Source organism: Paramacrobiotus metropolitanus, unplaced genomic scaffold (assembly GCF_019649055.1).
Source record: "Paramacrobiotus metropolitanus isolate TYO unplaced genomic scaffold, Prichtersi_v1.0 Parri_scaffold0000075, whole genome shotgun sequence".
In the NCBI taxonomy this organism is placed as follows: domain Eukaryota; kingdom Metazoa; phylum Tardigrada; class Eutardigrada; order Parachela; family Macrobiotidae; genus Paramacrobiotus; species Paramacrobiotus metropolitanus.
This window is the reverse complement of record NW_026570295.1, coordinates 621,134-636,907: the sequence shown is the minus strand read 5'-3', so window position 1 is coordinate 636,907 and position 15,774 is coordinate 621,134. Positions and strand designations below refer to the sequence as shown.

At 44.6% G+C, this 15,774-nt stretch overlaps 3 protein-coding genes across 4 annotated transcripts; 2 read left to right on the top strand and 1 right to left on the bottom strand.

Moving 5' to 3' along the window:
* Positions 1–1,895: 1,895 nt before the first annotated feature.
* On the top strand, positions 1,896–6,901 carry LOC129595229 (probable glutamate receptor). Of its 2 annotated transcripts, XM_055492160.1 has the most exons (15): positions 1,896–2,031; positions 2,096–2,206; positions 2,818–3,066; positions 3,160–3,422; positions 3,549–3,638; positions 3,704–3,856; positions 3,929–4,036; positions 4,186–4,275; positions 4,342–4,587; positions 4,674–4,988; positions 5,267–5,396; positions 5,532–5,969; positions 6,033–6,061; positions 6,240–6,380; positions 6,436–6,901. In XM_055492160.1, the coding sequence occupies exons 1-15, from the start codon at positions 1,938–1,940 to the stop codon at positions 6,598–6,600; spliced, it is 2,622 nt and encodes an 873-aa protein (XP_055348135.1). In that variant the 5' UTR covers positions 1,896–1,937; the 3' UTR covers positions 6,601–6,901. The 2 variants fall into 2 exon arrangements, with proteins under 2 accessions (XP_055348135.1, XP_055348136.1); XM_055492161.1 differs by lacking the exons at positions 1,896–2,031; positions 2,096–2,206 and having other exon boundaries at positions 2,930–3,066; positions 3,204–3,422.
* A 360-nt stretch (positions 6,902–7,261) lies between these two features.
* Positions 7,262–12,188, top strand: LOC129595232 (glutamate receptor-like). Its single transcript, XM_055492165.1, has 15 exons — positions 7,262–7,439; positions 7,495–7,629; positions 7,708–7,968; positions 8,060–8,322; positions 8,387–8,497; positions 8,560–8,709; positions 8,814–8,921; positions 8,981–9,070; positions 9,125–9,367; positions 9,597–9,911; positions 10,000–10,129; positions 10,861–11,298; positions 11,464–11,507; positions 11,562–11,702; positions 11,793–12,188. The coding sequence occupies exons 1-15, from the start codon at positions 7,346–7,348 to the stop codon at positions 11,946–11,948; spliced, it is 2,679 nt and encodes an 892-aa protein (XP_055348140.1). The 5' UTR covers positions 7,262–7,345; the 3' UTR covers positions 11,949–12,188.
* Positions 12,189–13,048: 860 nt separating this feature from the next.
* On the bottom strand, positions 13,049–14,222 carry LOC129595221 (uncharacterized). Its single transcript, XM_055492149.1, has 3 exons — positions 13,680–14,222; positions 13,564–13,622; positions 13,049–13,503 (listed from the first exon to the last, which is right to left on the bottom strand). Exons 1-3 carry the CDS (start codon positions 13,942–13,944, stop codon positions 13,252–13,254), a joined length of 576 nt encoding a protein of 191 aa, XP_055348124.1. The 5' UTR covers positions 13,945–14,222; the 3' UTR covers positions 13,049–13,251.
* Between the last annotated feature and the right edge of the window lie 1,552 nt (positions 14,223–15,774).

Genomic DNA, 15,774 nt, shown 5'->3' with positions numbered 1-15,774 from the left:
GCGAGCGTAACGAAATTTCTGCTTAGTCGACACTCGACAGCCACTCGGTGAGCCTAACGCCAGTGACACACGTGTTTTCCCGATGCCCCGGTATTTTGGGCGTACGGCGAAGGTCACCGCACGTGCCCCCCCTCCCTTCCCCCCCCGTGGCAGCGTGTGTGTGAAAGAGGCTAGTATATAATGGAGTGGAAAAACCGCGCGACTACACAAGTGCCAGAACCTTTTACACGGTTCCCGTAAACATTGAGGAGACACTTCTAGGCCAGATGGTTCCTTCAGCCAGGTCATAGATTAGCCACGTTTTCGCTGACTTTTGCTTTTAATTTAACGCGTCTCAACTCGAGCGGCTTAGCCAGTGCTGGGAGGGAGCCAATGACTGTTCGGATTTTAAAAGGTTGCAAGGTCACGAATCAGCGATGATGGCGATCACCAGAATCCAGAAACACCAGTTCACTGTGCGGCTAGGTCACGTGTCTAATTTATTAGAACGTCCCGTACGAACGATAGAAGAACCAAAACTAAAGGCTGGATTAGAAATGGATTGGGCAGGTTCCGATACATGTGCCCAGTCTTGATACATTCGTACGCTAAACTGGTCAGACCAGATGGCCTCCACATGGTGAACCGCTTTTAAACAACATTCATCCGCTTTACTAACTACAGGGAGCTCAGTGCACATATACTATTACTGTAAAGCAAAAATGAAGATCCTTGCCGGCGAGGTTATTGTCAAGGGCACGGACAGTACGACGCGTCCTCACGTAACTGGACGACACAACTGAAGCTTTTCTACTTTGTATTTTATCATTCTACAATGTACAGAGTAGGACGAAATGGTCGCATAGCCCCATACCCAGCATTCTGTACGCAAGCGGTGCAGTGCACTTGTACGAAACGGATATTTTGAACTCAGTGGTACAGTGCACTGCGCTGCATTCGTACTGAATGTGAGATGTTGGGTATGCGACCATTTCGTCCTAAGCTGTATGCGCTAGCGTTATAATTATAGCAACAAACTTTTCTCAGTGAACCGGCAGCGTGGAATACTCCTGATCCAGCCAGACCCAGAAGAATGCACCAAGCAGTCATCATCATAACTGTGCAGTCATCGTGAGTCTCGTAACACCTTCGCTGGCTTGTCGAATGAATGTCGCGTGCACCACAAGCCACATTTTCTCTTGATAACGGTTGCTCACTGAATACCGCGTGTACGACGACCTCGGAGAAGTATCAATTCGCCCTAACTTACCTAACAGATAAATCACCAACGGCATCAGTATAAAAACGTTTCCATTGTGCATTGTTGTGTTAGTCGTACCCTGGACCCAGGTAAAAAAACGATGAATTCGAAAAAAATTTGGAGATTTGTACTGCTATTCAGATAAGCTCAAGGTCACGTCTAACAGCAGTTCCACTGACAGAATGCATATCTTAACGACGGTATTAAACTGGTCCTGCCTGCAAACACAGCGGCGTCATTTTAGCTGATTAATCTAAATTTTAGACGGTAAAGTTAGACAACATGCTGTTCTTCAGGCTTCTGCATTTTTGCAGCGCCGGCTGAATACATATAACAAGAGCTTCCATGCTTTCCGACAATTTAATTATTATGAATTTTGGAAGACTTCTGCTCACGACGTTCACTCTTCGAACAACTACAAAGTGACAATTTGACAGCACTGAACAATGCATGGGCGCGGCACCGCATTTTTGTGTATACTCGACCTGTCGTACTGCGTACATGTCACGCCGGTTCCGCAGATTCAGTGCATGTCACACTAAATTTTTTGATATGCCTGGCAGGCAGAAATGCACTTCACTATCCATGCCGCTGACAAGCCGTAGAAACCGTTGTAATGTCTGAAGTTATTGCAAAAAAACAATAAATCTCTTACTGCCATTATAGGCGTTTTATTAGCCTAATCTTTTGGCAAATTATGGGAACTTCCGGATTGTTTGTCTGGCTCAGTATTTGGCTGACCATTGTGTTATTGATGGTGACACACAGCCAACAACAACTACAACCAATTAGTACGTAAGCGGTTAGCATTATGGACATGCCCACATTATTATAACGTCCTTGACTTTTTTTCAGCTGTCTTTATGGATGGGGATTCGGGAATCAACGCAACCCGGCTACAAATTCCGTCGGAGATATTCTCCCTGGTTCCACTGAACAGTACCACCGTCCACGTTACCAATGCCGGTAATTTGATTTTGGGCTATAGCGCTACGCTATAGTTTGAGCGCATGCTACTGTGTTGAGGCAGGACGCGCCAAGCGAAGCAATAAAACCAGTGTTCATATATTTTGTAGAAACTAGAAAGATTACATACTAACTTTCACCGGCGCTCTTAAGTTTAAGCTGTTCTCTAAATCCGCAGACGTTTAGCGGTTACGATTAGCTGCTTTAAGTAAAGATGATATCTTGCAAATTCATAAGTGCATTATAACGCCCTGGGCGTTTAATAAAACACTTATTGCATATTCGGGTTGGGTTAAAAACGCCGGCATTATATGTGTATAGAGCATGTTCATGCCAAAAAAGTGGAAAACAGCCAATCTGTCGGCGGCTTACAAATTCCAAAATCAAATTAAATAATCACCGGCGTGCACCAGAACACAAATAGTCCGTGCTCGCCTCGAACAGAAAAAGCACTGGTCTGCGCAATATGCAGAAAACGTCTGATCATCGAATTTCAGTGTACCAGAACTGAGGTTCCAGTAGATCCTCTGATTTACCCTGCGTCCTGTGCTAATTCAGTAAGCAGCGTTTAGTGACAGTTCTCCTAGAAAAAACTAATCTATCCTTATTAGTGTGCAGGACCCTTCGACAGGGCTCGGGATTATGGTTGGGACTATGCAGTGCGGATGTGTGCCGGCAACTGGCATCGTTCAGCCAAGCTATGCACATTCCACTGGTCATCAGCGCGGCGTATCACGTATCCACCGAACAACCGTCCTATGTGCTGAATGTGCGCCCGCCTACTATGACGGCCGTGGGGGAGATTGTCCGTAAGCTGTACAACTGGACGGAGGTACTGTACATCACGGATTCACAGACAAGTATGCTTTTTCGGCAGATTTATCGCTTGTGACGTTACATCGATTTTAACGGCTGAACAGATTACATATTTGCGGTGTCTAAAATTATTGCAGAATTTGACCAATCACTACTACTATATTCCCGTCAATTGTCGCAGTTAGGCAATGAAGTACTGAAACCGTACATGCGACATTTTATTGTCCATTCGGTGGAGGAAGCCGGCGCCCTTATCAAGGCAACCGTTCTGCGTAGTCCGATACGGGAAAGCCAGATTATCTTCGATATGCCGGTGGGAATGGTCAACGCCATTCTGCGGGTTATGCTGCAGGATGACATGGTGCGCCAGCGGCATTTCCACTTTGTCCTGGCATCTCTGGTATGTTGGCTTTTCTCTTGCAATTTCAAAGAAATACCGAATAATCAACTGATCAGCGTCATTCTTCTACTTTCTTTTGCTTTAAAGTAACAGTGTCTCCTAACTGACCTTGCGTTAGCATGGTAGGACTACCAAGAAATCGCTCGCGATATTCTGCGATATTCTTCCAACAGCTTCACAGCCTTGTCCATGCTCGACGACTCCGCTAAAATCACGGTTCGTTGAGAAATTAAATGGACGCCAGAGCAATTTTTATTTTATCCAAAAAACGCCGTTGACAGACGGAGGACGCATTAGTGCGCGACGCCTTGGGTTTCATTCAGTCTGCTACTCCAAGTCTGGGCGCGTCTAAGCGAAATATTTCGCTAGACTGTGCAGCTGCTCCATACGATACCTGGGCAAATGGCGAAAATACCATAGGACTACTGAGGACTGTACGAAATTTGCTGGGGAAATGTTATACGAGTATATATAAAGAAAACTACATATTTTTCAACGTGTTGTAGCACTCGTACAATGGACTGACGGGAAAGTTAACGTTCAACGCGACAGGCAACCGCAAAGGGTACCAGTTCGGGGTTATGGAGTCGCTCCACGGACGAAATCTGACTAAAGTGAGCAGAGCAGTAGGCAATAGGCACTAAACTATTGCCGGTGAATAAAAATGATAACGCATATCACAGTTTCAACCGTTGGGTTTCTCACCGGGACCTAAAATTACAATGATGAAACAGAGAAACTACAAAGTATTGGGGAATTTTAGAGAGCAGTGTGGAGTGACACCAACGGGCTGCATCTTCTAAATAACGATACCGGAGATGCCAAGACTCCTCTCAAAGTTGTAGGAATACTGGTATGACTCCTTACAGCACACCGCTTTTTCTTCCGTTAATCCGACGACAACGGCGGCATTTCGCAGACGGACAGATTCCTGATGATCAATGCGTGCAACTCCACTCCCGACGTGCGGACGATACGGTTATCATCGAGCAGCGCTGACGCGGCCGCTTCCGATCAGTGCTACACGGGATTCGTGGTGGATCTCCTGCACGAATTCGAGATCACGGGTAACACCTTTAAACTCCACCACAGTCAAGGCCACTATTACTACGGTAACAATATCAACGGCACATGGACCGGCGCTGTTGGCGAACTCCTACAAAAGGTCACCGGCAAGATTTACAAGTTGTAGCCAAAACAATTTTCTTTATGATTGCCAGAATTTTATTTCCTTATTGTTTGTTGGTGTAGAATGCGGACCTGATTGTCGGCGACCTGAGCGTCATTGCCGAGCGGGAATCTGTGCTGGATTTCACGATCCCCTTTATGAATGACGGTTTCATTATCCTGATGCAGAAGGACGCACAGAAGACCTTCGATATTTTCAGCTTCATGTCGCCGTTTTCCGCGCGCTTATGGGTATCCCTGCTGCTGGCCCTCATCGTGTCCTTTGTGATTGTCCTACTGGTCGGCCGGTTGTCGGCGATGGAGTGGCAGCGGCCGTCGGACCAGCCGCGCAACGGACACCGGCGTCTAGAAAACCAGTTTACTCCACAGGAATCCTTGGTAGGTTCACCAGCGTACTGTTACGATCTTCCGTGTTCGCTTGAGCGAACTTTCAAGATCCGCAGTGCTAGGATTAACTCCTGGCCGCATTCGGGGCTACTGCTAACTATAATTAATTTTTATGGTTCTAGTCGACTGCGCGCTAATTTTATTAGGCGTTAATGTTTGTTAAGTTTGCTCTCATATCGTATTACGACTCTCTTCGCTGCCTGATTCAGTCTTTGTAATTAATTTTTTTGAGTGGTGAACAAACGACCAAATAATGGACTTTCTTGTAGTGGCTGATGATCGTTACACTTTTACAACAAGGACCCAACATCGCGCCGCAATCCTGCGCCACGAAAATTGCTGTTGGCTCCTGGTACATTTGGGGGTTTATTGTGTGCGCCACTTACACGGCTAACCTCGGTACGTACAGTAACAAGAGATAGTTTTTCGCTGCATGGTGATGTGGTGCTTCACATTATTGCAACTGGCAATGAGCTCTGTTGAAACTTGCTCATGACCGAACCAATCACTGATCAAAGGAGAATAAACTTGCAGCGGCCTTCCTGACCCTGAACCGCATGACCTCGACCATTCAGTCCGTGGATGATCTGGTCGGTCAAGATGAGGTTCGCTACGGTATTCTGGAAGCTAACATGGCCTCCACGAATTTCTTCCGTAATTCCAAAGAACCGATATACGAGCGAATGTGGAACACCATGCAGCGGCGTGACACCTTGGTAGACAGCGTGAAGACCGGACTGGAGCGTGTGCGTCAAGGGAAGTTCGCGTTTATCGGCCCGAAGACCGTGGTGGACTTTGCCGATCAGGGACAGCCGTGTGATACACGCATCGTCGGACAGCCGCTGTACTACGCTAATTACGCGGTGGCGGTGTTCTCGGGTTCACCGCTTCGGAAGACATTCTCTGAAGCCATACTAAAACTGAACGAGAACGGCGTACTAAAGACCCTGGAAAAGAAATGGTTCAGCAGAGGTTTGCACTTTTAATACCCAAGGGTGTAGAAAAGCGTCAATACGGAAGGTGATTTATTTTTAGATGAATGCACAAGCGGCGATGGAAATTCGGTAAGGAACTTGTGCACTGTTGTATAATATTACTGGCTCTGAAAACATGGATTTTGGTTACAAAGGAATCACAGTTTTAAAAGACGATGAGCTAAACATAGCCGTGCATCGCGCTAATCATCGAAGGGTTTCTGTTTTCCCGGCATTTTTTATGATACGGTAAATGTTGTTTCCACAGGGTGCCGGAAATCTAATTCCTTTGAATCCAAACGAGGTGTCCGGTTTGTTTCTCATCCTCGCTATTGGACTGACAGTGTCGGTGGCCGTGGCGCTGGGCGAATACTTTCGCATTGGACGGCGTCGGTTCCGCAAATACGGGGTTTGTCATGGTTTACCTTGTATTCGGCGTGCATTATGTGACAAAAGTTCCCTAGGTGACGTTCAACGAAATCCTCTTGACCGCGCGAAAACCAACGGATCAGAGCGCTACGGAGAATCAATCCGAAATGAATTTAACATCCATGGATGCCTCCTCCTCCCAAAACAGTTGGCTGGAACTAAAGCTACCCGGTACAGTGGCTGCGCGCGATAGACATTAATAGCATTCGGATATGCAGGGGCTCGGGCTAACTATGTGCCAATGGTTCCAAATCAAGACTGTTATTAGAGAACACTACTCGATCCTGATGTCTTCATTCTCAGTTTTTTTATCTGTTAACTAGTACCCTCTAATCCGTGCCGCATGTACTGCAACATTACAGCTGACGCTGCATTAGTTTCGATGAACTGCAGTTCAGTCTGGTTCAACAAAACTGGCGCTTTGCCGTCAGCATAATTTCCCCGCACGCTAAGTGCCATACAAGTACGAGTACTGGATAATTGCTTTGTCAGAATGTTTCACGCGGGCAAAATTTTTTTTGCTACGGTAGATAAGCCGGTATGCCGGATTTTGTACTGACTGTCCAGCACAAAATATTACGTTATGCTGTCCCGGAGAAAATTCAGTGCACCCTAGTAGATATCTGGTATTTTGTGCTTATGTTTGGAGGATCTTAACCGCTGCGATAGTTTATGAACCAGTTTACGAAACGGTTGTGTATACGTGCCTTCCAGCACTACAGATAGTTGTCGTTGTTCTACGCTAACGACCGACATTGTTATCAAAGTATATTACCGAGGTTCAACCTCCCTGCCTTCGTTAAGTAGAAGCCGAAAGTAGAAATAAAATGCCTGCCAGGCGGATTAAGCCGCGGATAATCAGGTCCACTGTTGCGGTATCTTTAGCGAACTGTAATAATAATAATAACAAAATTACACAGCGTTCACATTGCAGAGTTCTCTACCATGCTTTCCAGAATACTGTCTTCCTTTAAATTTGTTTTATTTTTTTTCATTTGTCACTCAATACAGGCCAGTACGCTACAATCAGCTCCTATCAGTAAGTTTTACTCGGTAGAGTCATCTATCCACTATGACAGGGCTTTAATTTATAGCTGTCTTTATTGACGAACGGGAACCAGCGTCAATCACCCAAATCAATAAATCACCGTTGAACCATACTGGATTTCCCTTGAATGCCACCACAGTGGCACTGCGAAGTAACGATACATTCTACAATTATAATGCCGGTGAGTTGACCAAGTACCGGCAGCAGCATTTAAACAAAATGAATGCCAGGTACCAAAAATGGTGTTTACTGTTTACAGTGTGTCGCAACGTTAAAGATGCAGCACACATGTGGTTGGGACTGTGCAGTGCGGAGACCGTCGCGCAGCTGTATTCCCATAGCCAAGCGCTGCACATTCCTCTGGTGGTTAACAGCGCGTACCAGCCTGCTGTCGCCAATCAGGACAAGACTGCGTCGTACATGTTGAATGTCCAACCAGCAACTTTAACGCCGGTGATGGATATTGTTGGAATGCTGTATAACTGGACGGAAGCCATCTATGTCACCGAATCACCAACAAGTACGACAATATCGCGATAGGATTGTTTTTTTTTCAACAGCTGACGTAAGTACAATGATGCTAATAAAGAACTTATGCTTATACTGTACAGAACATAGCCAATCCGTGCTGACGTACAACCAGCACCTGGCGGATACGGGACGGCCAAGGAAGCTGCCTTATGTGACCTTTATTCTCGCCCATTCGGCCAGTAATGCGGCTAAGTACATCTCGACGACAGTACTACGGTACACCATTCGCAAATGGAATATCGTTCTTGACCTACCGGCTACGTTCATCAACACCCTGCTGACGGTGATGTTCAATAATGATGCCGTGCGTCAGCGAAATTACCATTTCGTTATAGCGTCTTTGGTAATTGTGCTTGCCAATTGAAAGTGTATGTCTAACGTAAAGCTGTGCTTCTATCCAAGCGCAGGAAGCGGAGGCGGTCAGTTTTGAAACGCTGCGATTAACCTCCAACAGTATCACGACGCTATCCATGCTGTACAATGTGAAAGTGGCGGACGACCAGGCCAGCATGAAAACCGTAATTGTTTCGTTCTCACGTGTAGCGAGCAACGAGTCTTTATGGTGTCCATCTTATTTTAGACGGAAGACGCATTGAATCTGGACGCGGTTAATCTGATCCAATCGGCAGCGAAGGAACTCAGTTATTCCCGCACATCCGTTTTAGATTGTGCAACAGTTCCACTTGGTACATGGAAAGATGGCGAAGCATTAATATCCTTGCTACGAAATGTAAGCAGAATATTTCGCCAATATTATATTGCTTGCTTTTTGTAGTGCTCCATATTTTAGAATGCAGGAATATATATGTACATTCTCACTGTTTCTTTCATCAGGCAAACTACACGGGGCTGACCGGTGCACTGGAGTTCAACGAAAGTGGAAGAAGGAAGAATTATCGGCTGGATATAATGGAGTCGCTGAACGGGGCTGTCCTAACAAAGGTGTATATCAATAACGCCCATTTCTGCAGAGCGTTGATTTCTAAAACTGCATCTTGTAGAAAGCTACATGGAGCGATACAAGTGGATTTCAGCTGCTGCCGGTAAATCGCACCGAGGGAAAAACGGTCTTGAAAGTTGTGGGAGTTTTGGTATGCTGTCATTTTCGGTGTTTTAATTGGCACTGGAATCCAACTGTTTGATAGACAGACCGGTTCTTGATGCGGGAACCCTGCAACGGCACATCCTACGTGTACAGAATACCGGTGCCTTTTCCTAGCAGTTCCGACGTGACACTGTGCTACGTGGGATATATTGTCGATCTCATTCACGAGTTGCAGGCTATCACCAGTTACACCTTCGCTTTCCATCACAGCCAGGGAAAATATTATTACGGGAACTTTATTAATGGAACATGGACCGGAGCTGTCGGAGAACTGCTGCGCAAGGTGCATGATTTTGCTATTTCAATCGCAATTTCATTTACGTGATTCTGTTCTTAGAAGAGCATGAGCATCCATAAAATCATTTGGATTGAAACTTAAACCTAATTAATTTATTAGAAGATATTCGTTTATTAATCTAATACCGAGTTAAGTTATTTAAATAAAAATAATGTGAGTTATTATGTATAATTTGCGGTAATAAATTTTTCAAAAGCTAGATTTTACGTTCTAGAATGTTGATATGATTGTGGCCGATCTGGGGGTCATCTCGGAGCGGGAAGCCGTCATGGACTTTACCATACCCTTTATGAACGACGGTTTCGTCATTCTAATGAAGAAAGACGAACACCGAATGCTGCAGTTATTCAGTTTTATGCAGCCCTTCTCCGCGCCGCTGTGGCTGTCACTAGCGTTGGCCCTGCTGATCACCTTTGTTGTTGTGTACGTGGTGGGACGGTTGTCGTCGGCGGAATGGCATCGGCCAGCAGACTATCACCGTATCGCCAACCGTACCCTGATTAATGAGTACACCGTGCAGGAATCTTTGGTACTTATGCAGCAGTCATTGGGAACCTGAACCATCACTAGGGTAGTGAATATAACGATGAAAATTCAGTGCAAAAATAATTTTTTAGTGGCTGATGGCAGCAACGTTGCTACAGCAAGGGCCGAACATTTCACCCCGCTCGTGTGCTACAAAAATTGCTGTTGGCTCGTGGTACATTTGGGCGCTGATCGTGTGTTCCACCTACACCGCTAATTTAGGTCAGTAAAACAAGTTCAGAAACCCATTTTTTTAAAATTTTATTTGCAGCTTGCATTAATCGTACGTTATCGGCAACAAAACATTCAATATGATGGATGACATTTATAATTGACTTGCCGTGTCTATTAAGTTTAAGAAAAATGGCCCGGTACATAGCGTCAATTATGGGATACATTTACTAAAACTTTCGCTTTCGCGCACTACGAATCAATTTTTTATAATACTTTATGTCATTCTAAAGCTGAATGATTTGTAAACATTATTCTGAAAACCGTTTGCGCGCGCAACATCCGGTTGCCGAGATATGGCGTACTAAAATGGGCGAAAAGTTTTAGTGCACTGTTTAAATTAAATGCGTTGTTAAATGCATTGTTTAAATGCATTAAATGGGCGAAAAGTTTAGATGCACCAAAGGTCTGGTTATTACCCGATCTTCTTGAAACTTTGCTGCAAAAGACACATGGCCGTGAAGTCGAAAGTGAACCAACATCAGATTCATAGCATTTTTTTCCGATTTTAAAATGAATTTTAAAATTTTTAAAATTTATTTTGAAATCTTGGGATAACACTATGACCATGAAATTGGTTTCGGAGAGCGCGAAAGCGAAAGTTTTAATGTATGTATCCCAGTTTTGACACCATGTACAGGGCCATTTTCCTTAAATTTTAAAGAAATCACAACAGTGTAATTTTTGCTTGTACATATGTGGAAAATCGTTTCTTTTGGCAGCGGCGTTTTTAACACTGAACCGGATGACCTCGCCCATTCAGTCAGCGGATGATCTGGTGGCCCAGGACGAGATTCGCTACGGCATCCTGGAGGCCAGCGTGGCCTCCAATAATTTCTTCAACAATTCCAAGGAGGATCTGTATGAGCGCATGTGGCAGACGATGCAACGTCTGAACACCTCGGTGGACAGTCTGCAAACCGGTCTGGATCGGGTGCGGCACAGCAAATTCGCCTTTATCGGTCCGAAAACTGTGGCGGAGTTTGCCAACTCCGGAATGCCGTGTGACACGCGGATTGTCGGACAGCCGTTATACTACTCCAATTACGCCATTGCCATGGCGGCCGGTTCACCATTGCGGAAGATCTTTTCGGAAGCCATTCTGTATTTAAACGAGAACGGAATATTACGGACGTTGGAGAAAAAATGGTTTCATAGAGGTAAGAAAGGTCACATTCTTGTTTTCTGGTTGAGTATAACTCATTCAATCAAAGCTAGCGCTTTTGGGTTCGCAACAAAGCATGCTAAATTTGGGCTTGCCTTAATTTTTTCCCCCACTACCCTAGGCGATTGCCTGTAATCTGATTCAAAAAACGTTTTTCCAGATGAATGCATTAAAGCGAACCAGAAAGATACCAGCTCCAGTGCGGTATGTATAAGTTAATCCATGCTACGCTTTTGTAATGCTAGAAATTTGTTTTAGGATGCTACTGATCTGACTGCTCTGAATCCTATCGAACTGGCTGGATTGTTCGTGATACTCGCCGCTGGCCTGGTGCTGTCGCTGATTGTGGCGGTTGCCGATTATTTTCAGAATGGACTGCGAAGATTTCGCAAATACGGAGTCAGTTTCTCCTTCTCTTTCTTTCCTGTTGTAATACTATATTCTACCAAAATTTGCGGGACTGATACGTCGGGAACGTGGTTTTTTTAGGTATCTTTTGATGACATATTAATGACGACGTCTAAGGAAAAAAAGCGTGGGCATAGGCACATCAACAATACCGGTAACGCCACGCCTCTGAATGAAGTGTCGCAGCGGAATAGTTGGTTGGAACTGATACCGTCCGGCACACCCGAGCCGACATAGTGGATACGCGCTCAAAGTAAATCTGTTAATTTTTTTCCAAAAGTATTACTGTCATGTGACGGATTGGGAAGTAATAATGTAGTCTGGAACAGAATAATATAGACTGTTCGATGCGAACTGAGTAGCGCGAAGCGCACGTGGTTCTTACCTTTTATACGGCTTTTGCTGCTGCTTGTTATCACGCATTGTATTGCGCCGACAAGGCCGAATGTACCGACAAATGAAGTACTGGTCATTTTATATACAGTGTGTTACAGAAAAACGTAATTAGTCCTTATATGTACATGGTTTCACTGGAAGCATCTGCGGTTTTTATGTTCTGTAAGTACCGGCATGTCGAAAAAAAAACAAACAACTTAATTTATTGGCTCAGTGCTTCAGGTGGCGCTGCTCCATATGTTTAGTTGATGGTGATGGTGTACATTATTACATACGTTGGTTTGTTATTTCTCTATGCTTAATAATGAATGTATGATATGCTCACTTGCAGTTATAAAGATTTATTGCCTAATATATTGCACTAGGACAGCTGCATTTAATTTCCATTCAACTTGTGCAATCTTAAAACCGGTTGGAGCGATCGTGCGGCTTCGGTGATACATGTACTTGTACCCATTGTACAGAAACATCCATCAAAATACAGACTGTGGAAGCGGTAGCGACACAAGGAAGTCGTCGCTCTAGTTACCTGCATCCGAAAACTTCGTAGCTAGTAACATTCTGAATAGATTGTCAAACTGTCTTGGTACGTCAAAATACATGACTATCGATATACGTGTAGTAATGAGAATAACCGGCAGGAATTCTGCTCGTCCAGATTTTGGGTGTCAAATAGCCTTTACATTTCAAGTATTGCTTTTTCATTTATGTTGCAGGCAGGTTGCTGCTAACAATTGTACGAGTAAAATAAATGGTAAGGTAAAATTATACGTAGTAAATCGGGAAATTCTGAGCATTTTTGGCGAGGGCAAAGCTTACAAAAGAAAAGCCGGTTTGGCGCTAATATCAGTTTGGAAAGTTGCTTAATTTATGATGACACTTCTGTCTGTCTGTGATAAGTTGTAACCACGATTCTACATAGCTCGTAAACATACTCTATCCAGTATTCCCATTTTTTATTTTTTTGCAGCAGCTGGATTACCAACATCCAAGCCGAGCATCCCCAAAACGGTCTTTTCGACGATACAAAAATGCATTATTGAGCAAAGCATTTACGAAATAATGCGTTGTCGATCTTTTAAGTTCTTAATAGTATCATTGTCCCTTGTGCTATCTTTGTTCTCTTCGGATGGATCCTGAGAATTTATTCGGCAGCAGCAGGAGCCTCACCTTCAGCGGGAGCGGCTTCGGCTTCAGCTTCGGGGGCGGGGGCCTGACCAGCGTTGGCACGGCCAGAGGCAACGGCGCCAGTGACGGCACGGACGGTGTTGTCATCCAGCAGGGGCACGCTGATGCCCTGGTACAGACGGCTGTTGGAGTAGTCATAGAAAGTGGTGGCCTTGCTGCAATCAACATCGAACCACCAGTTGCAGACCAGGGTGATCTGGTTGAACACCTGCAAACACACGCACCAATCAGAAAACGAATCAGCCAATCAGAACGCACGGTGACGTACAGTCATGTTGGGGCACAGATACGAGGTCTGGTTGCCGTTGATGTCGCATCGGTGGAAGACTGTAATAAAAAGTGACCTTTAGGATGGGTTGGAGAGGTATAGGGGGCGGCGCTTACCTTGGCAGCGGGACTGCGGGGAGTTATCGGCATAGAAACCGGGCTGGTGGGTCTTGGTGCAGTCGAAGTCGCTCTGCGGGATGACGACGTTGTTGGGGTAGTCCTGGCCGGCGCGGGCGGTGGCGATCAGGTTGTACTGGTCGGGGATGGTCAGGCGGGTGCGGCCGCGGAGGTTATCCAGGGCGGACCAGACGATGGGGTTCTGGACTTTGACGCTGGCAGCGGAGGCGGCAGCCACGAGAGCGAAGAGGAGGATAGCCTGCATGGTTGGTTTGGGTTAGGGGCAGTTGAGGAATATAAAGGCCGGTAACTGTGGCTCGAGTTGAAACTGCTCAGGCAACTGGAGTGATGATTGTTCACCGCGGTGTCGCGCGGCTTATATACTCAATGTCAAGTTTAGTTCCTGTCAGGCCGTGCCCGGGTGATTAAGCAATTCCCGCCGCCAAAGTGCTCCGCGCGACAGTGACACTCATGTACAATACAATACCAGTTACATAACCCGCCTATTAAGTAGGCCATTAATTTTTTTTACTGTTTAACTGGGTCAAGAAGGCCCGCAGACAATTGGAGCGGCATATCTTCCTCCTGTGTGTTGAGAATTATGTATTCGCCGCATTTTTCCGGCGTTCTGTTGATTGTGTAATAGCGGGTCAGAAAGTCAGACGCCAACCGTTAATCATCGCTGTTTTAATGGCTCTTTGTCCGGCCGACAGGCTGCCTGCTGATTGGTGGAAAAGAGACAGCTGCGGTTACATAACAGCGATTAGGACGCATCGCCGCTCGTCTGTGGTTTAAGCGAATTTCGCGATGTCTAGCGGAAGTATGTTTGTTGTCCTGCTGAGTTTGCTGTAAACGACCTTGAGCCGGTGAAGGTCGAAGACCAGATGTCACGTGTTCTGGCGGTGCTTCTTACTTGACACTTGACAGTAGTTACGCTTGCTTGTCCTATTTTTCGCATCTTTGCAAGCGGCTTTGTCGTTCGGCCTTCCAAACCAATAATTTAAAAATTCTGGATTTTTATGCATGTATACTTGCATACAAGCTGGCGCCATAGCCAATTTGTGTGGAGTTCCGTACAATATACAATATACCAATTAAAACACTGTATAATATATTCTAACTTTTGCAGCCCAAAACGTTTCCCATTCGTTTTTTGTTATCTGCTTATAATTTACTTTAATATCCTTTAATGTCCTCAAAGTTTTAACAGTATGCCTTGACTAATTAAAACGCTAACTATTTTAAAAACGAATTTCCATTAACAAAATCGCTCAGTTTACCTTACCTTTGCAGCATCTAAAAATTTAAAAGACATGTTTATGCGCCCGTTGTTATAACATCTAATCTCATTTTAACTGCTCAGTAATCAGCCAGAAAAGTATTCGTACAGCTTCATAAATTATCGCGGTAATTAAAAGTTTAAAACTATTATATTTTTCATGGATAGTATATTTATTAAATTAGAAAATTAGATAATTGCTGCTAGCTGGTTGCCGGTGTTAGCAGTACTTTAAGCTGCAATTTTATGATTACATTTTGGGATTAATTTCTTTGATTTCATAACTCGCTACATGTCTATAATGAATGTCATCAATAATAAAATACGCTTTCCCAAATTGGTTTTCGTTTTCCCCATGTACTAAATTTTTTCCTGGCTTGTGCATTAGCGACTAAAGTTTAACAGCATTTATAAGCGGTATTCATTACTTGTAATTTTCGACTCCGAAGCCACAGTCAGTGCAGTTTCTGACAATCAGATACATGCCTAGGAGGCATGACCGCTCGAATGTCCTACTTCCGCCGAGAAAATTCTTGTTATGGTTACATCAGTTGGTATGGGTACAGTGTCGCTTTCGCTTTTTACGCCATTAATTCTCCTCACAAGCAACCAAAACTGGTTCTCAAAGAAATTATGTTAAACCCGCCCTATTTTTCTTTGCATTAATAAAAAATGCTGGCACGTCTACGTTCCCACACTGTTTGATTTCGCATTCATTCGCAGAAATGTAATTAAAATTAAATCAGTACTCGCTCGCGAATGCGTAAGATTTCTTATCCCAGTATTGTTATTAAAAATTCTAATATTTTATTATCT